This window comes from Sesamum indicum, linkage group LG1, assembly GCF_026168435.1.
Source record: "Sesamum indicum cultivar Baizhima isolate 11 linkage group LG1, ASM2616843v1, whole genome shotgun sequence".
NCBI lineage: Eukaryota > Viridiplantae > Streptophyta > Magnoliopsida > Lamiales > Pedaliaceae > Sesamum > Sesamum indicum.
Window position 1 is genome coordinate 16,486,803 of NC_142657.1, and position 25,980 is coordinate 16,512,782.

Here is a 25,980-nt window from a genome sequence, read left to right on the forward strand (position 1 = left end):
TAACTTGATTATAAGTGATTCTAATGCACTATATTTTGATGGGACTGCAATTATGGGCTTATACAGTCGGACATTGTTGGGACTCCTGCTGTCACACCCAATAAAGAGGGAAAAAACGTGTAATGAATTGACAAATGTACTGCTGACGTCAAGATTCTTGATTTTTTTGTCCCCAACCAAAACCCAGCATCGTCTGCTTTGTTGCAGCAATTAATGGGCAAACTGAAGCTCATTTGGTGGAGTTTGTATCTTGTAAGGAGTCGGGCCGCTTCAGTACACAAAAGAATACCAGAAATGCAAAAGTTTACGGCATTCGATAGCCAAAGAATGTCGGAATAAAAAGCTCTATTAATCGGACAATTTAACCTTAAATTGGTACCTTAAGGATCAAATGTCTTGCTGTTATATCCTCTTTTACATGCAAGTAAGAATTTGCTGTAGCAGTGAGCTTCTATCTATCGTTGTCTTAAAAGTTGTAAGTTAGCCCGTAACTGATAACAACATTAAACAACACTCCAAGCAACAATTCTCAACTGTAGCCCAACCACAACAGCAATTCTTACCATGCAGAACTAGAAGACATAACGGTACTCAAATGCACAACAGTGATTGCAAAATCTTGCATAATTACAGCAAACTTGAAGTGATCTTCACTGCTTCTCATGTACACTCTGTCCAACACAAATACCATAAAGAGAAAATTTTGGTACTCCATATCACCTGATTGTCGAGCCCTGATCTTTTCACCCCAGCGAGGTTTTCTTGGCTCGGTCATGTGCAGCAACCATGGGCCACTGTCTGAAGCAGCATTCGCGAATTTTCCATGAAGCAAAAACCCTGCACTTTTCGAGACAAGAGAAACTCAAGTTCGTAGCTTTATTGTAAACATAGGTGTATAGGATGCCAAACCCAAATTCAAGAGCCATGATTGGAATAATAGGATAGACACTTTCGACTACAGAGGTAAAATATGCTAAATTTAAGTAAATAAACGATAATGAATCACATGACTGTCTTGGTTCTAATTATTTCTGCCTAAAAGAAAATCTTACAAGGAATGAAATCCAAGAATATCTGGGAACTAAATCTTAAGAACTAGGCTCAACCTTATGAATCTTTGTAATATATATTCTTATTCCTCTAGCGGATAGTATGATCAGATGTTCCTAGGAGATGAGGATTCGGATGAAGCATTTGATGAGTCGCCTCCCGTTGGATTTAGCGTCGAGCCACTACCAAGAGAGCCATTGCCACTTTCATTCGATGACACAATGGGAATTTTCACGGCTGCTCTTTCCATCTCCTTTTCAAGTTCTTCTTCTCGCCTCAATGCAGTGAACTGACCGTCTAAAGACTTGGCAGCTCCTAGCCATGCAAGAACAATTACGAGAAGAATACCTCCGAGATAGGGAGTCGAATTTGCGAGGGACCCAAAGGTTAAAATCATGAACTGCTGAATAAGAGCACCTCCTGATTTGCCCAATGGATTACAGACAACGTCAATTGCTGCTTTCCCTTTAACCTGAGAACAGAAACAATTGCATTATTAACACAAGAAAGAGACAGTGGTGATCGTTGAATATCTAACATCATCATTCGTCGACTTCTCAACATGGAAACTTAAATGCTATGCAGGGATAATTCCTGCCTAGAAATCGATCTTTGGGGAAAAAGTGATAAAAATAAGTTTAGAAAAATGAGTAATGATCTGAGACATGTGCTTGAATGGGTTGTTTCTAGGAGAAAAAGTTATATAATGATAACCTAAAACATTCTTGCTCTATAAATTATTATCACTTTGAAAGAAATAAGTTGAGATATGATAGTAAAGTCAACGGCCAACCTTAGTGTCCTCGTCCAAAGGAATGTAAGCCATTTCCTTGCATGGATCGAACAAGCTATACTTTGCACTTTTACTAAAAATGTTCTGCATTGCTCCGACATAAACAGCTGCTAAGAGTGGAGTCAGTCCAAACTTGGCAAGAGCTGGAGCAAGAGGGTCGCCGAACAAAATCAGGGAGAAGAAGCCAACTCCGGTCAGAAGCAGGACTGTAGGTGTGATCTTTGCTGCAACTCCCCAACCATATTTGTTAAAGATCCATTGGCTCAAAAGCATCATTGTGAAAGTTGCTATTCCAGTAGCAGTCGAGAAGTCGCCCATAAAGGATGAATACTCGTTTGGCGTTGGAAACTGTGCAATTTAGAGAGAGAGAGAGAGAGAGAGAAAGGATGAAATAATATAACTTGGTATGGATGTTGCAAGAAGGGAAGGTTTGGAGTCATTTTACCTGAGCTTTGAGCTTCGATTTCCATGTAACCTCAACGAGGTTGATACTAATACCATATGCCACAACCAAAGTGGCAAGATCTCTAATATATCTTGATGATACCAAGAATTTTAAGCTCTCCATTGTCCCCATTTTTGGCTTCTCCTGGACAAGAAAAAACCACCAAGTTTAGTGAAGATTGAGAACAGAAATTCAGTTAACAAACCATTAACCTCCTAACAGTAGAAAACTAAAGCTATTGAAAATCTCAAGAACTCCAGCAATAATTTTTTCGAAAATTGTATCGTAATATCGGCTGTGCAAGCATAAGCCACCAAGCTTCCCACGAGCTTGGAGTTGATTGGCTTGGCATTCAATTTTTCAAATACTAGGATTCCTAAACACAGTAATTAATACTGAGAAAGACTCGAAGAAAGGCTTGCATCAAACCAAGTGGATAGAAACATATACTAGCTGCAAAATAACATCAACAGAATATTACTCGGAACAACATAATCTTGCAGCAAATATACCTTCTTCTTCTGACTACGGGTGGGAAGAGGAACATTATGATTCACCCACCAGTAAAGGAAACAAATTGCAAGCCCCATCCCCACCACGATACTCATCATTCCCTTCAGGGATATGGCCCAACCATCGACTCCAGGACCAAGGTTTTCTCTCAATTGAGAGAAGTATTTCACAGTTCGACCAGAGAAAACAAGGGCAACGTTTGCTCCAAGACCAAAAAGGGGATAGAATTTCTTGGCTTCCTCGACAGTAGTGATCTGCGAGATAATGCATTATAATACTGTTAAAACATCCACTTTTCTGTCCTCATGAATTGAGTAATGTCAACAACTTTATAACATCAGGGAAAGCATGATAGCTTACAACGTTTGGTATAATGATATGTTCATACTAGTTACTTGTCTACTCCTTTAGTGAGAAATGTAAGGGAATGACACATGATAACCCATAAATTTTGTTCGTATAGACACCAATCAGTGAGAATGCAATCAACTGAGCACCAGGCATCCACCTAACTTTATGCAGAAATCTATAAATATATACTGAATACTCCAAACAGAAAATAAAAGTACACCAAATAATCGTTATAAGAAAAACCATGGAGATAACTATAACAAGAATGATCATTGCCTAATCATCATTTAACAAACTTTTATCTAGCACCGAGCTAATTTACATAGCGTGGAAACCCCAGAACCAGAAGTAGTAGGATCAATTCTCATAATAATAATAAATAAATAAAAATATGTCGAAATTTTTTTGTGAAAATTATCAAATTCAAAATAAATGTCCGATAGCACATCGATCAGTTAATTCAATAAGAAATGGGAGTTAGCACTCGATTTCGTTCGTGCCGTTCAATCGAATCCAATTTAATTGTTTACTTATTCAATGAGTGAATTTGCAAGCTTAACCAAGCTATTTTGAAAATTTCAAGTGGATGAATAAGGATCTTGAGTACACCTGCCTAATCACAGATAACCAGGAATCTCAAACACCAGACAGATGAAAAGGATCGAATAAGTTTTGTTAACTCGTGAAATCATTTGTATGTATCAAAAGGAAAAATCCGGAATTACTTCTGAGAGCAAACCATAGTAAAAAAGACACATCCAAACACATATTTGTAATACTGCACTGAGACCATTACCTGATTAGCAAACCCCCAAAACAGAACCGAGATAACCACGCTTCCCCAGAGTTCAGCCATGACATAGAACAAGCAGAAACTCCAGATTCTCATGATTGCAAGAGGTCCAAGAAATCTTGGACCCAAAATGTTCAGAAGCTTATCAGCAAGAGCTGTGGGGTGGAAATAGTGGCTGAGAGGATATAAAACAAACCCAAATGCTCCAAAAAAGGCTATAAATGGAAGAATAACAGAGTAGAAAAGAGCCTCTTTTGACAACACATTAGCCAGTTGTGTGTACAAGAGCATAAACCCAACAGCCATCGGCAAATTCACCCAAGTTTTTAAGAAAGGTATGATTTCAGCACTAGACCCTTTGGCTGTAACCACCAAAACATCCTTAGTGTCCCTGAGAATTGTGTAGTTAAACAGAATACAGAAAAACATCATTCCAAGTGGTATGATTTTCTTGAGAGTCACCAGCTCCATGCCCATAAACTTGGGTGATTCTTTCTCTCCATACAAAGGCTGCCCATCACCTGATGCAGCAGCAGCCTCAGCTCTACATATGGGATAGTTTCCATTCTTTTGGCCTACTAATTGAGGTTTTGTCACAAATCCGTGGAATTTTGAGAACCCATTAAGAGTTAAAGAGGACCCATTGAGTGTTCTTGATTTTAACGGAGGATTTATAGGGTTGAATCTATACCTCAAATCACATGAGGGTTGTGCAAGAAAAGCTCTGGTTCTGGGGTTTGAAGGTAAGGACAGAAGCCCTTTTGACTGTAAAACACCTTGCATTTCTCCAACCCCTCTCTTTCTCCCTACTTTTCCTTATTCCCCCACACACTTCCCTATATAAAGATTTGATTTTTATCAAGTGAACACAAGAGAAAGAGAGATGGGTGATGAAGATAAGGTGAGGTGATGGAGCCGAAGATAGTTTTTTTTGCTCAGAGAGGTTCTGAGGAAGATACACAAATATCTATATACTACCTCACACAGAAACCAAACCCTTGTTCTTGAATCAAGACAAAATATTTGAAAGTATATAAAAAAATACAAGTTTTTCCCTGAAATTCTTGGATTAAGAAGAATCAAAAACCTTGATGTCAGGGATTTGCAGTAAACTGTGATTTCTTAGCCTAAGCAGCGTATGAACAATTCTTCCACTTGCAGTTTCTTGCAATAAAAAAAACAAAAAATAAAGGGACAAGAATGAATACCTAAATTTAAAAAAAAAAAAAAAAAAAAAAAGAAACTCTAAGAGGAGAGAGAAGTGTGCGGAGAGAGAAAGAGAGTAAAGGGTAGCAATCAAAATAGGATCTTTACTTGAATCACAACTAAAAAGTGCAAGAGAATCATGTGAATAAAGCGCATATGTAGCCAAGAGTGAGTCCTAAATTTGACCAAGTGAAGTGATGTACAATTTCCCCCTCAAACTCAAACATACGTTGTTGGAATTATTACAAAATTTTCTGGCCATTTAATTTTTTTTTGTGCCTTTATTTTTTTTAAAGTGAACTGAACAAATTAATAATAATATATAATTTATATAAAAAAAATGAGACTAAGTAAGATTGACGTATCGATAATTATATGCAAAATCATCCTATTAAAAAATAAATAGATATATGTATTCTTGCAAAGTTTTAGGATGATTTAATATTTTGAAATCTTAACTTTATCTATTTATTGATTTTTTTCTTCTCTTCACAAAACTATCGAATATTCGTATTGAGTGTACGAGTTGCATATCATACTATATTTAACAAATTCGACCAAAGTCGAACTCGCACTATAATAATAATAATATTGTTGTATTAAAATATCAATTAATAGCTCTACATATTCTTAGATAATTAGTAAACTCATATAATTATAAACAATAAATTTATTTTAAAAAAATTACATACACATTCACTAAAATCTAAATTACAAAAATTATATTTTATGATCTGAATTTTAGGTAATATAGGTGTTGCATGAATGTCAATAAATCCTAAATATTTAATTATTTTTTTAAGTTTTATATAAAACTTTTTTTTAGGTTCGAGGCCATAGGTATTGGGAGTATTTGTTTCGCTTTATGTGAATTACTGTAATTTATGTATAATAAATAAATATATTAATTGTATCAAGATTTATTATAATTTATTATTAATTATTATTAGTATATTAATGTATTGATCAAATATTTAATTTATTTATGCACTATGAATTATATGAACCAATAATGAGGGAGAAATGTGGGAAATATTTCCAAGAAGGTGGGCCACGTCCTTAACTAAAATTCCGTAATGGTGTGTGCTACTTCTACCATACAAATACTACAAGAGAAATATCTATTCAATCCCACTACACTTAAACACGTCTCTACTCTTTTAATTATACATATTGCTATTGACAAAAAGCGTGTTCACAGACTTATTTAAAGTATATTTACAAAAAAGGTTAAAATTTATAGAACAATTAATTTTATTTTAATTTTTTTTTTAAAAAAGTTTTAAAGGGTTATAATAAAACAAAAGGTGGAATATTTTTAAAAATTATAATTACTTTGAAATAACTTATTAAAATTTTAAAATTACAATACTCGATGATCAAAAAAATTTGCGCAAAAAACACGAGGGGAAGAATAAGAAAAGTCGGATGTTGTTGTGTTGTATGTTTTGAAGTGAAATTGAGCTCTGGCTACGCGTATGAGGTTCTCACAAATTTACTCCGGCCCCCCGTGACACTTCAAACGCCAATTGATATTTGGACTTAATACACGGAGATTCTTTTCTCATAACTACTTAGAGTTATTACAACTCGTACAACCCCGATTTCAATACATACTTCCGAAAATTCATATCAGTCTCTCATTTTTTATCTAATGTGGTATACACAATATTCCTCAGTTACAATTTAATTTATGGATTAATCTTGTGATCGGTATCTGTCTTATTAGATTAAAATATTATTTCAATTAACATATTAAAGTATCAATTACGATATATTAATGTATTAAATTAATATTTAAATTTAAATAGAGTAGATAATATAGGAATGAAGCAAAATGCTGAGAAAAATAATGTGAGAGCATGAAAGAGAAACCAAATTGATCAAGGCAAGTCAGTTGTGACATTTGTGTTTGAAGTTTCATGGCCAACCCATTCTTACCAAGTCAGAAGTCACAACAATACCACCCTACTCCTCATAACCTTCCTTACTTTGAAATGATTAATAAATAATAATACAAGCATTTTATTTGTTTTAAATAAATATTATTATTATAAATAAATAAATATTCTTGTTAATATGAAGAGAAATTCACATATTTATGGAATTCAAATATATGACTTTTTTTTAAAATAGAAAGGGAAAAAGAAAAGTCGTTCAACACTCACAAATGACGGTTGATGACAACGGTGCACCAATATTTTGTGAAGTTAAAGATGCCCTTCATAATAAAATAACTAAGTTATTTAACTTTTTAAAATTTATATTATTGATAAGTTATTATTTTTCTTTCTTTATATTTTAAAACGTGAAACATTATTTATTATATGCGCGTAGGAACAACGTGCCACAACGGCTAGCATAAAAAATAAAAAATAAAAATCCCTCCACACTCACAAACAGCGGTTGACGACATCGCCACATCAAATTTTTGTGAAGACGAAAATGCTCTTCATGATAAAATAATTAACTCATTCAACTTTTCAAAATTTACAATAATTGATAAATTATTATTTTTTCTATTAATGCAATGTACTGATTTATATATTTTAATCTAATTTATAATATATTTTAAATTATAAAAAATTATTTATTATATACACAGAGAAACGACGTGCCATACAACTAATTTTTAGAAGTTAAAACTTTAGTTCAATCTTTTTTTAAACATTATAAATCAACCATCTTAATTCATAATATACACATAAAATAATATTTGTTACACAACATTCAAATTCATTATTATTTAAACAAAATAATAAAGTTAAACAACTGTACTAATCGTATAGGTGGAGAATTTAAGGGTAAATTACAACGGACACTCATAAAACTTGTCATAATTATAATTACTCTCTTGTTATTTAAAAAATTAATAAATACTTTTGTGATATTAACGTTTATATAACAAATACACCATTGTGACAATTCATTATAGAGGATATTTATAAGACAGTTATTAATTTTAAAAAAAAGAATATTTATAATTTTTATACCATAATAAGATATTTATAATTATATTAATTTTTATAAAAATCTATTGTAAATTACCTGAAATTTTAATGGGAACGCGAATTTGAGGATAAGTTGGGTAGAAGCGTAAAAGGGTCCAAGAATTGAGGGATGGGCGAGTTGGGCACATATCCCCCATTCCCATTTCCGTTTCCAAGTTCCGAGTTCCAACCATAATCACCGGTTTGATGGATAATGGACCCCGCACTCTACGGTGTCTAATCGTCCACGTGGAAAGCAGGCAGGAGTTTTTAGGTGAAAATATCATCTGCCTAGGAACACTAAAAGCCCATCTCCCACGTGATCTCATTTCCCGCCGGTTAACCAACGCCGTTGCTCGTGTATTTATGGTTTTTTTTCTTTTTGTATATAAAAATTTAAGTGATTTTATATGGTTTGAAAAATTATATTTAGTATACTTAATATTTATTTTTATTTAACAAATAGATCCTTAAGTAAATCAAAATTGATGGAATTTGCTATATTTAACCCAAAAAAATTAAAATAAAAATTCATATTTATTCAAAATAATTTATGACTAATTTATTGCAGGTCAAACAAACATTTCATAATCAAACTATACTTATACATCTTTCACATACTAATACATATGAGGTGGTACATCTTCATTCTTATAAGGATAGTTTGATTATAAAAGATTTATTTAGCCTGCAGTAAGACAGTGATAATGTATATAAGGAGGTATATATTCATCCTTATAAAGAATTTGATTTGAAAAAGATTTATTTGACATGTAATAAGACAATGATATTGTATCTGATGATGTGTATCTTCATCTTACACGGGTAGTTTGATTAGAAAAAATTTGTTTGACTTACATCAACTCAGTAGTAAGTATATCAAAGTAAATATCGATTTTTCATTTCAATATTTTTGCTAGTATAAGAAATTTTGTGAATTTTGACTAATGGAGAAATCTATTTGTTCGACAAATATAATTATCAAGAATAGTAAATATAATTTTTTTAATTGTAAAAAATTTATATGTAATTATATTAAATTTCTGGATAGCCGTGTAATTATCCTTTTTTTTTTTTTCTTGAGAAAATGATGACTATAGAAAAAATTAAAATTTTGGCGAGAAGCAAAAGAGTAAGGGTATGTTTATTGGGCTTTACAGTTTGAGCCCAACTCACTACATCCAGAACCAAAGCCCAGACTCAAATACAACCAATTCCAGAACTCGTCTTCTCCTCATTTGACTCTTCTCTGATCAGGAAAACTATTAATTGATTTTCTCCGATCTCCTGACGATATATACATATATATAGAGAGAGAGAGAGAGACAGAGAAAGAGAGTTGTTCGGCACGATGGTGACGTCGTCGAGCTCATGGTGGCAGGCCTTGGTTCGGATCTCTCCCTACACCTTCTCCGCCATCGGAATTGCCATATCAATCGGCGTTTCCGTCCTAGGCGCTGCCTGGTATTTTTAAATTCTCGTCTTTTTTTCGCTATATCTAAGATTTTTTTCTGCCTCTTTCCCTCTGAATTTGGTGGTTTTTCCTAAATGTGTAGGGGAATTTATATAACGGGGAGTAGTTTAATTGGCGCTGCCATAAAAGCTCCTCGCATTACTTCCAAAAACCTAATCAGGTACTTCTGTTGTGAGAATGCCTTATGATGCTGGTATAGTACTAATTGAAGTCAAAGGCAGTAGACAATGGAGGCTATTGAATATGTTATGCACTTCCCCCTCAACTTATAATGTGCATAACAAACACTGAGCTCCTATATAATGTCGATTGTATTGCATTCAATCATTATTCATTAACTAAATGAGCAAATAATTGAATGAATGAGAATTTGATCCGGAGTGATGTGGACTGGTCTTTCGTGCGATCCTAAGGGCCAAGTGATTAATTCTAACAGCCAGACTGGAATTTTTCTGCCTCAGTGTATCATTTAGATTGGACAGTCCGTGCGATGGCTAAATTTGTATTCTACATTGAAGTACAAATTACACTAGCTATTGATGTGTTCCTATTGAGGATAAGCTTCCTGTGAACTGTAATATTAAATGGCTTTGACACTCAGAAAGTTGTTAAATTAAGATGGTTGTCGTAACTGCGCCATCCAGAATCTGAGCTTTAGAAGAATATAGGATTTTCTCAATAGATGCTAGCAATATAAGACCCAGAGATATCAACATCAACACTGTTGCATGCCCATTATTGTGTAGGATTTTCAAGTCTTACTTAGAAACTTGAGTTGGGTGATGGGCATGAATTCTTGCCATCATCACCATTACCTTCTTTGTTCCCTTCCAACTTATTGTGGGATAATGTTCAACATCCTTCATGGAGAAGAGTAAATAACAGTGCAGAATAGCGTGATATGTGATTTGGAATAGGATTAGCTGCACCTATTTAATTATATGCTTATAGGACACATGATTAAATAATGAAATCCATGTGTTTCAAGCTATATCATTAAACCAATTAGATGTCAGCAAGTGTCTTCTCTTATCTTGAAAGACTTCAAAATTTCTGGGCACATTCAAGCTAATTGTTTCTTTAGCAGTTCGGAAATTAAATTTGATCATACTGAGGATCTATATGGAGAATTATGTTAAATTCTTTATGAAAATGATAATTAGAGCAATTGAGAGATCCAGCTGCTTGTATCCAGATGATTGATGAACAGAGACTATCTCCACTCGAGTACTTATGTCAGCTGTTTAACATGATCTCATAATCGGTGGTCTATATTTTTCTTGCTAAGATCATCTACTCATTGTTTTCACTAACAATGCAGTTGAATACAAAATACATTGCGCACCAGTTTTCCTTGGGATAGAGAACTGTTGCTAAACTTTTTCAACTTTATCATTCAGTGTAATTTTCTGTGAGGCTGTTGCTATATACGGAGTTATTGTGGCTATCATTCTTCAGACGAAGCTTGAGAGTGTGCCTTCTTCAAAGATGTACGAGCCCGAGTCCCTGAGAGCTGGTTATGCTATATTTGCATCTGGAATAATTGTGGGCTTTGCTAACCTTGTTTGTGGGTGAGTTTTAACTTCTCTGTTTGTGGACAGTTTAATGAGATGATCCTGGACTTAAAAGCAATTTCCACTGATGTCTTCCCTTTTTTCATGTTTCCTTTGTTTGCTTTCGCGAAGGCTATGTGTTGGTATCATAGGAAGCAGTTGTGCATTATCAGATGCCCAAAACTCATCACTCTTTGTTAAGATTCTTGTGATTGAGATATTTGGCAGTGCACTTGGGTTGTTCGGCGTCATTGTAGGCATTATCATGTCGGCTCAAGCAACATGGCCATCTAAAGCATGAGTTCCTATTCGTACCACGAGTTATTAGTACCAGGTACTTGTAATGTTTTGCAATTTCTTTATCTTTCAATTTATATATTTTTTCAAAAATTTTGTTGGTACATGTAACCTCGGTGAGAATGAGAGAGGTCCAGAAACAAACTTGGATCATACAACCATTGAGTCCTGTATGTAGTTTACTCCCATTTAATGAAACTGCCCAGTCGATGTTCTTTTCAGGTTTGATTTGCAAAAGCATGCTGCACATTTTAGACATATATATAAGAAACCCATTTTAAGGCAAAGTAAAAGCAAGGAAATAAAAGAGATGAAATTGGTCCCCATTTGCCCCGCAAAAGTAAAGTGGTCCGTATTATTCCATTTGAGATTCAGGATGATGAATATTACTAGGACTGACTGACTGTTTCTCTGAATCCCCCAATGCCCATTTTCCACACTACACGTTTTTCAGTCGTGCTATAACTCGTTACTCCAAGGCGCCAATAACATTCAAAAGCTAAACAAGACGTGATTGCAGGAATAAAGGTTGAACATTGTTGTGGGGTCCCTATTCCTTTTCCTTTGGTTGTCCAATCCAAATACAGAGAGAGTTCACAACGACTTACATTTAAAATGCGGTTTGTTGTCAGATTCATATCATATAATAAAGTCTTCTGTAGGGGGACCACTCTCTGTTGTTTTCCAACTCCAAATTCCACCCCATCACCATGCCTCTGACTATATTACAGGCTACTCATTTCTCACGCCACTAAATGTACATTTTAAACATAACAATCAAAATGATATTCATCTTATCAATCAATGAGATGCAGATACAGTCTAAAATTTAGTTCGAATGAGAATTTTCATAAGGTGGACATATGTCATTTCTTTGGAGAAATTTATTTCGGAATGATACACCAATTTCTTGTAATTTGTTGGCTCGAGAGAAATGTTCTAAACACAAAAATACAATAATGAAAAAAAAAAATATCATACTCTTTGATGTTTTAAATAATGATACTGTCTCATAATATTATAATATTATAAAAATTTTGTTATTGCCATAATTAAAATTATATTTTTTATTGTGTGCATATTATCATGACAACAGGTAGGTTGCATTAACTAGAAAATATATAACAAAATTGTTAGTATAAAATTTGAAAATACTGAATTAAAATTCATCAATTCAAACTAAGGGTTGAAAACTAAATAGAAAAATGACAAAATATTCTTTTCTATGGAATATATATATATATATATATCAGACCGTTACGATCCAGCTTCAACCGGCGGATTATTTTATCAGCCGCCGCGAATACAGGCTGTAGAGGATGGACACGTGGCTACAATTAGCGGTGGGGAGTTAATGGGGTATGCATAAGTGGGTCCCACGCGAAAGCCGCAAAATTCATTGTCTTGGGTTTCTGCACCCGACCGCGATCTCTGCCGTTAACATCGATGATCTGTTGATGTGTTTACATAATGGTCAAGTTTCTCTCTCAATTTTCACCCCTCGCCGTCCTCCGGTAAAAGTATAAAAACATTTCCACCCTGGTTATTATTATTACTTTTCTCTTTACTGCCTATTTTATCACCATGATTGCCCCTCTCTTTCCTTCTTCACTAATTTGGCAATTCATTGCCTCATAAATCTACTAATAAATTCTAGTAGCATAAAATTTTATTTCAGAAAAATATTCATAATGTTTGGATTTGTTTTCTGAGTGTTTTGTGAAAGTATAAAGAGAAAAATAAAGATAAATAAGTGTGTATTAGAGATAATATGTATGTTTGGATTTGTTTTTAAAGATAATTTAAAATAAGTATTGTATGTTTAATATTGTGTTTTATGAGACAAAAGTAACTATTCATTGGCAAATTATTATCAAATTATGTCTTGTTTATATATATTTATGTGTATATATGTGTGTGTTTATATATATGTATGTATTTATGCTAAAACAATTAAAAACAACTTATTGAATTATGACAAAAATTGAGTATATTTTGACTCATTCTGGATATAACTTGAAAATGAAAACAAACATAGTGATTGTTTTTTAAGATAGTCTAGTCTTAGACTAAAAGGGATTAGAGTGTGCAGGGGTGAAACCGAGCCTTGTCGAGTCCTAGCGGCTGATAGGGCTTGGCTTCAACTCTGTTCTATTAATTTATTAAATTTATGTGTCTAAATTTATTTTGTCTATTAATAAAAATAACAATTAAATTTTACATTAATGTGTTTAAAAAGAATTCCACATTCTCATTTTTACTCTCTCTATTGGTTAGAACCACACAGTTTCGATTTAGTCAAGAAGAACAATTTATTATCTTAGAATTTTCGTCAATCTTAAATTATATTTTTTTACTAAAATTCATATTGCTTGTAAATTTCAACCCGTCCACATTGTGGGAATAATAATTTATAAAAAAAAATTATACTTATGTTATTGTATTTATTTTATTTATAATGATTATTATAATAAATTATTTTTTTTATGAATTGATTATTTTTATTTACCATCTAATTAATTAAATTTGATAGGGTTAAACCAAATTTCTGATTTCGCCACTATGTATGTGGCACACATGAATGTCCATATATAATTAATAAAAAAAATTAAAAAATCAGTATCTTAATTGGAGAAACAAAATATATATATCTAAGAATATTTTAATCAAATCACATTTTATCCATTAAAATTAATTACCCTAACTCATTGAGTTTTAATAAATAGTACAGATTCTTGGCTGTATTTTCGTAAATTGAAAATTTGGAGCATATCTTTCTAGAGAAGTGCACTTGGGCATGCCCAAATCTTTTCAAAATTTTGTGGGTTGAATTAGGTCTTGTACCATTTAAAAATTGGTCAAGTGCCTAATTGTTTGTCTACTCTTGTAGTGTAGTGTTGTTTTAACATCTCGAGGTTAGTGGTTATTTCACAATCTTTAGCTCATATCCCATCATTAACAATTTCTTGTTATTAATAAATCATAGACTATATTGTTGTCAAAGCATGTGAATATAATCTAATATTTTCTTTTATTTGGAAAAATAATACTTCTTAAAAATATATGTTGCTGCTTTTTATTTTATCAAGGTCATAAATACCAATTTTTATTGCGTATCGAGGTATGATGATTATTTCTTTATGTATATATTATCATTCATGTTGCAACTCGTTATGCTATTAAAATATTTTATAAAATATTAAAAAAAAATGTATCTAAAAATAATTTGATCAATAAAAAAAAGTTGCAACGATCATGCTCATAGTTTTCTAAAAAATGTTGTGGGATAAGAAAGATGGGAGGGGCAGAAGGGAAAAAGCTGACAGGTAGGCAAAAGGTCAGCATATTAGGGAGGGAATCAAGTGTTTGTCAGATTAGTTTAATTACTATTAATTAACCTAATTTCCTCCACTAATCACTCATTAATATGCATTATTCATAATATTAAATTAAATATTATATTTCCTAATTTCAAAATTTTGAAGGAATTCCCAATTTTAGACTGTTTTTATTATTTATTTTTATTTTTGATTCGATGAAAGCAACACGCACTGGCTCTGTCTTTCTCTCTCACACATCGCAACAGAATAGAGAGAGAGAGAGAGGGAATAAAGACTACGGCGAGAGGAGATTCATTCTCTCTCCTTCTCAGGGTTTTCCTTTTTTTGATAAACAGGGGATCGGAGGAATTGAATGAATTGATTAAACCCTATAGCGACGGCGTCGTGTTTGGTGGTAACGGGGGATCGCCGCCGGTCGACGTGGCGTCCGGGGATGGGGGTTGCGGAGCCGAGTCGTTCGGTTGCCTGTTATTGTTGTTGTGCTGCTAGTGTTTTGGTTGCTTACCGATCTCGCATTTCCATTGGTCCTACTTGAGTTTGTTTGTTGTTTTTGTTTTTCTGGGAATAAGGTATTCGATTTTGGAGTTGGTTTCTGGCGAAAAATGGTGGTCAAGGGTGGGTGGTGGTGGGAGAAGGTGCGGAGGAGTGTGAGGACGGTATATTTCATGGTGGCTATGGTGTCGTCGCTGGTGGTGGTGTCTTTGCCGGTGGTGGTGGCAATTGCGGACGCCGTTTTGCCTTGCTTGCTAATTCCTAGCTTTACGTGCGTTAAATGTTACAGTTTCCGAGAGCATGTGGAGAGATATGCTTTCAAGAGCTCGCTTATGGATATTCCTCTTGTTTCCATCGTCAGATCTCTCATCATTACCTGTATGTTCTCTGCTCCCTGTGATATTTCTATATAGAATTATTTTTTCATTCTTTTCGTTTTATTCCTTTTTTTCTTTTTTTTAATAGAATAAGTGACTGATACGGCTAATGCAGTAGATTAGATTTTGATGCTCTTGTGTAGCCGCCCAGTAGTGTAATTTTACGCTCTTAAATCGGATAATAGAGTGTGGATGCTGACTCTTGATGTTATGAAAATCTTTTGTATAAGAGGTTAGTTTCTTTAGTTGAGATAAAAATCACAAAAACATGAAAAATTGATTTCATTCTTGGCGTCTAATCTTTCTTTCATTTTATTTCATTTCATTTTTGTGCATTATTATTTCAAGATATTATGCTCCTGTTTTTCATTTGCTGCTGGGTTAAAGCCACGAATATACGTTTTTTGCTTTTTAGATAAACCTTATCAGGATTTAATATAAAATTAATATATCACTTCTAAGTGATCTTTCTAAAACAAATATGACTCCCTGAAATATGTGAATTTGTAGAGTATTTCGCATCTATAACTATGGAAAAAAGCTGAAGTTTTGAGGACTTGTTGTTTTATTGAAAGTTAATCTGGTTGTTATGTATTTGCGAATGCAAACAGGTGTATATATAATGTGCGATGGCGCAGCCCTATCGCACGGGTCCTATGTAGGAAGTGTAACATTCTGTTCCTTCGTTTCAATACTTCTTCTTTCAATCAAGGCTTGTGTCTTCACTGTTAATTCTCAACTCGAGGCTGAAGCTTCAATTTCTCTTTCAAGGAAGAGGCTCCATCTGAAGAAATCCTGGGGAATGCCTGTCTTGTTTCTCTCATCTGTTGTCTTTGCTCTTGGCCACATTGTTGTGGCCTATCGAACAAGTTGCAAAGCAAGGAGGAAGCTCATTTTGCACCGTGTTGACCCAGAATCTGTAAGTTCATGAAATTTCTAATATCTTCAGCTTTAATCCATTTGCATATATATGTTATGCTGTATTTTTTGTTTATATTTTGTCTTAGAAGAATTTATTAGGTCAATCTGGATGGTAGTCAATGGAAGTTCAATCTCATGTTTAATCATGTTTGCTTCACCTAAGGTTTTAGCTAATCTTCTAACCTGATTATCAGGTTCTTTCTGGCAAAATGGTCTTCTCTGGTTTCCAGAAGGTTCCACGATCACCGACTCCATCTGCAGGCAAATCTTTCCGCAGTGATAGTGAAACCAGGAAAAAAGCACCAGGTTTAGCCCATGACGTTGGGGAACTTCCAATTAGTTTACTTGCCGACATAGACAGCTTGTTCTTTTCTTGTCAAGGGCTAACAATTCATTACAAGCTAAGCATGCCGGGATCACCTTCGCGCACCTTGTCCTCTACACTTTTTGATCGGCCATCATTAAGCATTCCTCTGAAAACCCAATATAGTATTCACAGGAGCATCAGTAACCAATTATACAGCAGCAGCAGCACTCCTCTCTTTACTCCCCTCTTGGCCAGTTCACCGGCATCTCCAATATCTGAAGATATGCCCATTTTGAGCTTAAATGAAACTTGTGAGGAAGATGAAGTTAGCAAAATGGGATATCTAATGGACCAGATTGATGGAGCTACTGAACAATTTGGAATTATTTTAGTCCACGGCTTTGGGGGGGGTGTCTTCTCATGGAGAAAGGTAATGAGCGATCTGGCTAGGCAAACAGGTTGTGCAGTTGCTGCTTTTGACCGGCCGGGATGGGGTTTGACGTCAAGGCCACGGCAGAAGGATTGGGAGGAAAATCAATTACCTAATCCCTACAAGCTTGACAATCAGGTGATTGATCTAATTTATGCATGCTGTTCATTCTGCTCTGATGCATTGCAAATTCAAGAGGAAAAGATGATATATGCAAAAGGTAGTTCAAATGTGGTTATGATGAACTGAGATAAAAGAATTGTTGATGTCTTCTGCAAATTTGCGGATGAGATCACCTATTTGTTTTTTGTGATCCTGAATCCACTAGTAAGGAAGATTATCGAGATTCACTACATTATGCACCTCTTACACTTTGGAATGTGGCCCCATTCTCGTTGTGTTATTATTTTTTATGGAGCCTCTGTGTCAGCATCTAACACAATTTTAAATTCTCAGGTGGACCTACTTCTTTCATTTTGCTTGGAGATGAAGTTTTCCTCGATTGTGCTTGTGGGCCACGATGATGGAGGACTGCTTGCCCTGAAAGCTGTTCAGAAACTTCAGTCATCCATAAATCCTGTGAATGTAAGTCTACTATTGGTGTAGACTTAATTAATTGCTCTGAATGGGTATATCACATGCATTCCATTTGTTGAAAATTTGAAACCTGAAATGCTACTTTGTAATGCCCAATATTGTATCGAAGAATATATCTTTGTCTATCTTATAGTTTTAGCTTTTCCATACGAGGATAAGTTCTAGTGTAAGAGCAATTTGCAGAGGATTAGCTATCAGTGCTCTAGCCACAAAAACTTCTATATATACTTAGCTGGATCATTTAGAGGAAGTCTAGAAACTGATCTATATTATTCAAATAACTGTGATTCTTGAAAATGTCCCTATAAATGCATGTATGAACTAGAGTTCTTAATTTTGAAATAAAATAGTATTTCTTATCATTCATAATACTGTTGTGAAAGTATGTGCTACTTTCCCGATCAAAATACTTGAGACATTGTCACTGACTTGAGGATCAACTCTATATGGCATGTTCCTCAGCTTGAAATAAAGGGAGTCATATTACTAAACGTAAGCTTGTCAAGAGAATTGGTTCCAGCCTTCGCTAGAATACTTTTACGCACTTCCTTAGGCAAAAAGCACTTGGTTCGTCCTCTTCTTCGGACGGAAGTTACTCAAGTGGTGAATCGGCGAGCTTGGTATGATGCCACCAAACTAACAACCGAAGTCTTAAGCCTATACAAGGTACTATTTAATGCATCTAATAATTTGGTAGTCTCTCTCTGCCAACGACCAACAATGATTTTATGATAGCTCTCTGTGTTTGATGTGCGATTCATGTGATGTATCGACTTTTTGGTGAAATATCACTGTATATATTGTTCAGCAGCTGGTTCATATAAAAATCTTTGGTGTTTCTGTTTGCTTGTAAGTGTTTTTGCACGAACCACATGCATGAGTATCTACTCAAGTACATTTGTTTCTGGAGTGTTAGATCCACTAACGAAAACAATTAGAAGGATTTGGTAGTTATTCTTACTGTCTTTAATTGTTGCTGGCATTATTCTTTGTAATTTTCCTCCTAAGATTCTAGTGATCATATGGATGTATTCTAGTCCAGAATTCAGCAAACTGGGTGTAATTACCAATTTTACCTGTCACCCCATTCCCTGCATGGGAAATGACCACATTTAAAAGTTCTCCACTTTGGAGTTGGAACTTAGATATTGGTTGTTAAAATTTTTAGGTTCTCTATTACTGTTTCTGGGTAAACTATTAAGACAAAGAAAACAAGCATAAATTATCTTGATTAATATTTGTTATTGACCATTTATTTCAAAAATAGCTTTCTCCATATGGGATGTACGCTTGTCATATAGTTGGTAAATCCTTAAATGTTCCGCATTTTTTATGTTTTCCTGCATTGAATTATGTCAGGCCCCATTACATGTAGAAGGTTGGGATGAGGCACTTCATGAAATTGGCAAACTTTCATATGAAACTGTCCTACCTCCACATGGCGCAGCATTGATTCTGAAAGCTGTTGAAACATTACCAGTTTTAGTCGTAGCAGGGGCTGAAGATGTCCTTGTCCCTTTGAAGTCTGTCCAAACTTTGGCTTCTAAACTTGTAAATTCAGTAAGTTCCTTGCTTCTCACTCACGGACTTGATGATGCTTTATTCTCTGATTCATTTATCTTTAGACAGGGGTCAGCCCAAAGGCTCTTTTAGTATGTCAACATTGAGAACATGGGACTCTGAAGATATAGAACATGGATGTTTGAAACAAAATGAAATCTTTAGAAGCATATATAGTTGTAGTTCTTGTTAACAGGACATATACTATAACATTGAGTATTTGTGGTTTCATCTTATACCAACATTTTTAGGTTAAGAGAGAAATTATGTTTTTCTATCCTCTAATAACATAATACATCTTGTATGTGCAGAGAATGGTTGCAATATCTGGTTGTGGCCATCTTCCACACGAGGAATGTCCCAAGGCGTTGCTTGCAGCTATATCACCGTTCATAAATAGGGTTTTATTAAAACCAGAATTGTAGAAACAATAGGGAGAGCTTCATCATCATGTTTTATAATATTAGGCTAGTTCGTTCTTATTTATTGGCCTGGCTGGCTGGCCTCTCTATTAAATCCCCGTCCCATCTTTTCTTGTAAATTCCCGAAGGAGGAAGAGCCCCAAGCAAAAAGCTCGCTCTCCTTTTGGGTGTGTCGGTTTTGAATTATAATAGTGTTTTTTCCTTTTAGGTGGTGGTTGTGGTGAAGGCTTGTTGTCTAAGGGCATAAGCAAGCTCCAATGAGGCGTTTATCAATGTGGTTGATTATTTCATCAATACTATCCTCTTCTATGTTTTTTGCAAGTACCCAACGAATTCTCTCAAAATTTACCGAAAATAAAATTTTTCATGTTCAAGAGGACAATCCACCCAATTCATTCATGCTGAATTGAAACAAAGCGCTCATTGAATGAAAATTAGCTTCAACTGGAAAATCATTTTGTTGACGACCACCAGAATCCCACATAAGACAAAAATATATTTGAAACCCAGGATCAAGGACAGGACAAGAGCAAATGATAAAAACTTACTTTTATTTCAAAGATAAAGTCCCTGAACATTTACGGCAACATTACAAGCAGCCAGGCAAAACTCTAACAAACACAAGACATAACCTAGTCAGTCTCTGTTGACTTTTTCATTCAGCGCCAGTTTTCTCTTCTTCTGCAATAAGCACATTCCGCATCTGGTTAGTTACCTCGTTTACCACATCCTTAATATTCTGAGAGGGTCCATTGGCAGCACAACTGTCTTGCTCCGGACCAGTTTGCCATATTCTAATAGTTCCATCTTCAGAACCAGAGGCGTAAGATTCACCTCCAGGTGAGAAACGCACACAGTGTACTGGACCATGGTGTCCCTTGTTGCACCCTATACAATGATCCAACAAAAGGTCAAAAAACAAACCCCAAAATGAAAAAAGGAATTGCGTGTAATGATACATTAAAGCAAAAGGAAAGCCATAGAAATAAATGTGTGAGAATCAGCCACAGACAAACAATAGTACCAATGGTGATTTAAGAGCAGAAGCTGATTACAGCTGCAATTAGCGCAAGTAGGATAAATGCGAGGCCGTCCAAAGATAAACTAAAGAATCGCAAAATATCCACTGGCAGTGGGGTGGGGGTGAGGGGGTTGAGAAAGGAAGTAAAAGAAACATCCACAACGACTGCAGAAATGAACAAAGAAACTCTCCAATGTAAAAAAAGAACTTGACTATTGGAGAAACACAAACTTACCAATTTCTGCTCCAGTGTGAAAATCAAAGACATGTATCCACATGTCTTCTCCTCCAGCAATGAACTTATTACCAAACTTTGGCTCCAAAGAAGCCGATTCCATAATGCAGGGCATATCGTATCTCTTTACCAAACCAAAGCTGTAAAAAGAAAGTTCAGACGTTAAGCTCTTGGAACTCCAATCTAACAAGTTTGCCTATGCACTTAATCACAGAAGTGGAGATTCCGAGACATTGACAAAGATATTGAATGAAAAAAGGAGCAACATACTGATTTGCATCCCAAAACTTAACGGTTGACCCATCTGCAGTTGTGATATAGCGGCCGTCTTGACTGACTTCGGCACTTGTTACAGAAGACTTTGTCTCAAGTGTTCGAACAATCGTGCCGGTTCTCACATCCCATAATCTAGGGCCATCAACCATAAACCAGTACATTAATTTGATTCGTTATAATATTTAATCCAAATAATCTGCCAAGATGAAGCAGGTCTAAAAACCTATTCCAACCATAGATAAGAGAAGGAAACAAATTGAGGATCAATTAAATTCTGATGTGAGTAAATTTTTATAGTTTATAGGAATTCTCAAATAATAATTTTGGGAACCAATAACACCATTGTCCCATTTTATCCACATACCTTACCCCGCCCATATCAGTACAGGAACCTAAAATTGTTTGATCACTATGGAGCCAAGCAAGAGTTCTGACTGAACCAGGAGATTTTTCAATTTCCCTAGGAGGTGCATCAGGACGGTTCAAATCAAATATGCGAAGAACTTTTTCCATCCCTCCAGTTAGGAGCAGGTGCGTATCCTGACATTGATGGGAAAACTTCAATCATCACAATTGTGATATCATAATAACCATTTCAACCCTATGTTATCAAGGCAAACAAGAGTATGTATGTATTGGATCCAATGGCTATATTTGATACGCATTCATCACCAACTCGAAACATCTCGAGGAGAACTGTGAAAGGTACTAAAAACATCTTTCAGTATGTGAGAGAAAAAAAATTTGCTCGTAGATCACTCTGAATTAGAAGGACTGAATGCGTCAGCACGAGGCAAAGTGGGTCCTATCCAAATAGCACGAGCCTGTCCAGCTAAGTACCAGTGACTCAATAAAAGACACATCACATTTACAATGGACTACCTCATTACCTGTAAAAGAGTATGGATAAGTCGAGCTATATCAAAGTTTGCATAGTACAAAATTGAAGACAATTAATATTAGTAATAAACGCCAATCAACAATCAGAAATCACTATGCATCAACATCTTCAACCAATATAATCCAAAAGTAGCAAACTGAAATTAAGCGGCAAACTTCCCAACTCAAGGAGAAAAAGTTTCTCCAGCTCAAGTTTAAAAATAAAGATTCGCTACTTAATATGCCAAGTTAGTAAGCGCAATATCAAACTTTATATATTGTTTGCAAAGCAAACCAAAGCCTACAAGGAGAAGTGTAATGTTGATCCAGTATTGCAGAGATGAAAGGTATAGACAGCAATGTAAAAGTTGTCAAGAATATCACCATAAAAACCAAATAGGAATTCATTACATATTTGAAGCGAGCATATATTGTCAAATAATACCTCCGAGAAGGCACAAGCACGAACAATGTGCTTGTGCTCAAAAGAATGCAACACATGCCCAGTTAATGCATCCCATAACTTCCTGCAGCCAATCAAAATTGGAGAACAGCCAAATTAGGTTGGCAAACAAACTTCCGAATATGCAGTTGACTCTACAATTGCTATTTGTTAAGAGTTAAATATTAATCCAAATAAGACAATGCAAAACATTCTGAAATTTGATTCTCTAGTCAGAAGAAATGCTATGAATTTGATGACATACGCAGAAAAGTCAGCTGACGCAGAGGCAGCACGTAAAGCATGTTTATCCAGGCAACAACTCCACACTGCACCTTTATGCCCTTGAAAGGTTCCAATCCAATCTCCAGTCTCTCCATTTCTCAACATTGGTGTGGAATCTGAGGAAAGGAAACCCAATATCCATAAATACTGAGCGAAAGCAACATTTACTGTACAAATTTCCATAGATAACATGTTGATTTTCACCCCAATTTGGAGAAATCATGGCTTACTGCACCCTTGTTTTATCTAAACAACACAACTCCAATATCAGCATGGAAATACAAACTAGTTAATACAGGGAACTAAATGATAATGAGATACAGTCAAATTACCCAAAAATTGAAAGAGGTACCATCAAATATGACAGCTTAGCAACAAATTTTTTTTATATTGACAAGCTGTCTTAATATAATTGATTTGTGTACATGATCATAGCATAAAAGCAAAGAAAGATCTGCTTGGATGAGATTGCATCTAACCAAACTATGTCTCCATTTGATGCATGATAACTAACTAGATATTGTGCTAAACATCATCTTTCAACAAAATCAAGAAACATACCGCTTAGGCATTCAGGTAAAAATGGATAATACAAGGTATAACTGCACCAAAGGCAATTAATAAATCAGACCACATTTACAAGAAGTACAGTGATGTATTCAGCAATGTTGTTAATTTCTTCATGAATTACAGGTTTTAAATAGGAGACCAACAATAACTTTGCAATATAGGACACAGAGATATAGCAAGACTGCTTCCAAGCCACAATACTTTACAGTACTAACATTTGAAGATACTCAACAAGAGACTCTTGAGCAAAAGTTGAGCATCCTCAGAACAAAATACATAATACTCAGACTAAAGCACCTTCCATCGTTGTTTTGGTCTAAACTCCGCCCCTTCCAATCAAAATGGAAAGGCAAAGCATCTGCACATGCTCCACTTGATATGACTTTCTTTTTCAAGTTCCAAAACAGTTCTTCCGAATGCTTATACCTTTTTTACATTAAACTAGGTGCCTTATACTTCACCCAAGATCTCTATTGCATTAAAATGCAGTATTCAGATTCTCAACGTTATCAAAGGCTGCCAGGCTAGTGGTATCTTCTTCCCTGGTGATAAATGCAATCAACTTAACTGAAACAAACTAGTCTAGTCACTAATTACATTTCTAAACAGAAAAACACGTTATACGCACCATTATCAATAAGTATCAAGATATAAGAATTTAGTGAATAATTCATGCAAACCTAAAGCTTAATCAAAATGCCGGAAACCAGAAAATAAATTCATCAAGTCCATTCGGGTTAAAGAAAACACACACACAATCATTGAACAAACATGCTTCAGCTAAATATGTAAAGCCTACCCTTGCTAGCACTAACAAGGAAGAAACCATCAGGTGTTATCGGACTGTAGTACAAGTCGACAACCGGACGTGAATGCCCATGGCAAACCAACGGAGCTACAACCTTCTTCTTATCCATTATTGAACTGTCCTAAATATAGCCCAAAGAGATTTTTCTTTCAAAAAAGACAAAACGGAGAAAAAACGCACTATCAAAACCAAAACCAAAAGAACCCAAGTCCCCGATCTCAATTTCCAGATTCAAGGAACCAAATCAAACCTTAAAACTCGACAATTGAATCCCAAAAAATACGGCCAATTGCCTGATAAAAAAGGAAAAAAGTGATTTCTAAGATCAACCAAAACTTTTTTTTTCTGCTTTTTGGTATATGAATTAGAATTACAGGCTAAAAACAACAAAATCTCTACAGATCAAGATGATAGGAAAGAAACAAAGTATGCTTAGATGTTTATAACTATGTATTGGCGGCAATGAACACAGGTCGGAAACCCTAGTCTTTCGATATTGATCGCTTGCAGTTCTGCGCGGATCCGCACCTCCTAACCCTAGATTGATCAAAATTTAATCGTGAAATTTGAGTAGAACTAGGGAGGGGGAAAAAGAGAAAAATCTAAGAAAGAAAAAACTCCATAGGTACAAAAATGGACTGACAGGGCTAGGCGCAAGTGCAACCACCTTATGCCTAAATCCCTTTATTTATAGGGATTCCATTCATCCATTTTCCGCTCTTTTTCTTTTTAGATTTACAAACAACTTTGAAAATTCTCACTTTCTTTTTTTTATGTGTGTGTTAAAAAAAAGAACAAAATTCAAATATCATAATATCATTTAAAATCCAACAAAAAACTGTTGCCAAAACCAAGTAACACGTCAACATCACTTTTAACTAACACGTCAACATCACTTACTATTTTGCATGATACATCAATTTAATGGCATATCAACAGAATACGACCACTCTTATTATAATTTCGGATAGTGAGAGGCCACAAGTAACAAATTTCCTCTTAAATAGGCGATTTTTCTACTAATATGACAGTTTTGATTCTCGCTCTTATAAAATATAAATAACGTGGCGTACAACTTTACTTATTCAGTCAATTAGAGCTAGTTGGCTAGGGCAGATAATGGTGGATTGCGGCTCAAATCCACCTTTATCACTCGTTTCCTTTTAATCGTTGGTGGTACCTTTCACATACGCATCTCTTTCTTTATTTGCATATCAATTATTAGCCTACTTATTTTCATTGCTTATTGTTTGATTCTTGTACACTATAATACATTTTTCTTCAAATAGATAATATATTTTCATATAAGATACCATTCACTGTATTCAAATTGATTGGATATAAATGGAAAGATCTTAAATCCCTCATAGCATATCATTGTGATTTGTTTTGATAATTTCATTTTGTAAAACACTGTAAATTGTTTAATTTTTTGAACTATGATGTATAAAATATTGATAAATCTAAAATACTATTAATCAAATCGATAGTTGTTATATAAATAAAGGGCAAATTACAATTTACCTACCTATGATATAAAAAATAGGTAATT

At 34.7% G+C, this 25,980-nt stretch overlaps 4 protein-coding genes across 8 annotated transcripts; 2 read left to right on the top strand and 2 right to left on the bottom strand.

The window, feature by feature from the left end:
• Positions 1 to 492: 492 nt before the first annotated feature.
• NTT1 (nucleotide transporter 1) lies at positions 493 to 5,198 on the bottom strand. Of its 3 annotated transcripts, none has more exons than XR_002286787.2 (6): positions 3,949 to 5,198; positions 2,801 to 3,055; positions 2,289 to 2,432; positions 1,844 to 2,191; positions 1,107 to 1,522; positions 493 to 842 (listed from the first exon to the last, which is right to left on the bottom strand). XR_002286787.2 is itself a non-coding variant. In XM_011082772.3 (5 exons), exons 1-5 carry the CDS (start codon positions 4,726 to 4,728, stop codon positions 1,157 to 1,159), a joined length of 1,893 nt encoding a protein of 630 aa, XP_011081074.1. In that variant the 5' UTR covers positions 4,729 to 5,197; the 3' UTR covers positions 957 to 1,156. The 3 variants fall into 3 exon arrangements, 1 of the variants encoding a protein (XP_011081074.1); XR_847996.3 differs by having other exon boundaries at positions 493 to 837; positions 3,949 to 5,197; XM_011082772.3 differs by lacking the exon at positions 493 to 842 and having other exon boundaries at positions 957 to 1,522; positions 3,949 to 5,197.
• Positions 5,199 to 9,377: 4,179 nt separating this feature from the next.
• Positions 9,378 to 11,686, top strand: LOC105164181 (V-type proton ATPase subunit c''2). The gene is made up of 4 exons (XM_011082786.3): positions 9,378 to 9,605; positions 9,698 to 9,775; positions 11,016 to 11,186; positions 11,301 to 11,686. Exons 1-4 carry the CDS (start codon positions 9,493 to 9,495, stop codon positions 11,467 to 11,469), a joined length of 531 nt encoding a protein of 176 aa, XP_011081088.1. The 5' UTR covers positions 9,378 to 9,492; the 3' UTR covers positions 11,470 to 11,686.
• Positions 11,687 to 15,003: 3,317 nt separating this feature from the next.
• On the top strand, positions 15,004 to 20,233 carry LOC105164189 (alpha/beta-Hydrolases superfamily protein). 3 transcript variants are annotated; one of them, XM_020693728.2, is made up of 8 exons: positions 15,611 to 15,676; positions 16,287 to 16,342; positions 16,447 to 16,594; positions 16,791 to 17,471; positions 17,790 to 17,918; positions 18,393 to 18,596; positions 19,290 to 19,490; positions 19,802 to 20,233. In XM_020693728.2, exons 3-8 carry the CDS (start codon positions 16,478 to 16,480, stop codon positions 19,913 to 19,915), a joined length of 1,446 nt encoding a protein of 481 aa, XP_020549387.2. In that variant the 5' UTR covers positions 15,611 to 15,676; positions 16,287 to 16,342; positions 16,447 to 16,477; the 3' UTR covers positions 19,916 to 20,233. The 3 variants fall into 3 exon arrangements, with proteins under 3 accessions (XP_011081100.2, XP_020549372.2, XP_020549387.2); XM_011082798.3 differs by having other exon boundaries at positions 15,004 to 15,676; positions 16,287 to 16,594; XM_020693713.2 differs by lacking the exon at positions 16,287 to 16,342 and having other exon boundaries at positions 15,447 to 15,676.
• Positions 20,234 to 20,446: 213 nt separating this feature from the next.
• Positions 20,447 to 25,101, bottom strand: LOC105164200 (uncharacterized). The gene is made up of 7 exons (XM_011082809.3): positions 24,420 to 25,101; positions 23,031 to 23,166; positions 22,769 to 22,850; positions 21,809 to 21,984; positions 21,439 to 21,576; positions 21,169 to 21,308; positions 20,447 to 20,800 (listed from the first exon to the last, which is right to left on the bottom strand). The coding sequence occupies exons 1-7, from the start codon at positions 24,535 to 24,537 to the stop codon at positions 20,568 to 20,570; spliced, it is 1,023 nt and encodes a 340-aa protein (XP_011081111.2). The 5' UTR covers positions 24,538 to 25,101; the 3' UTR covers positions 20,447 to 20,567.
• Positions 25,102 to 25,980: the final 879 nt, after the last annotated feature.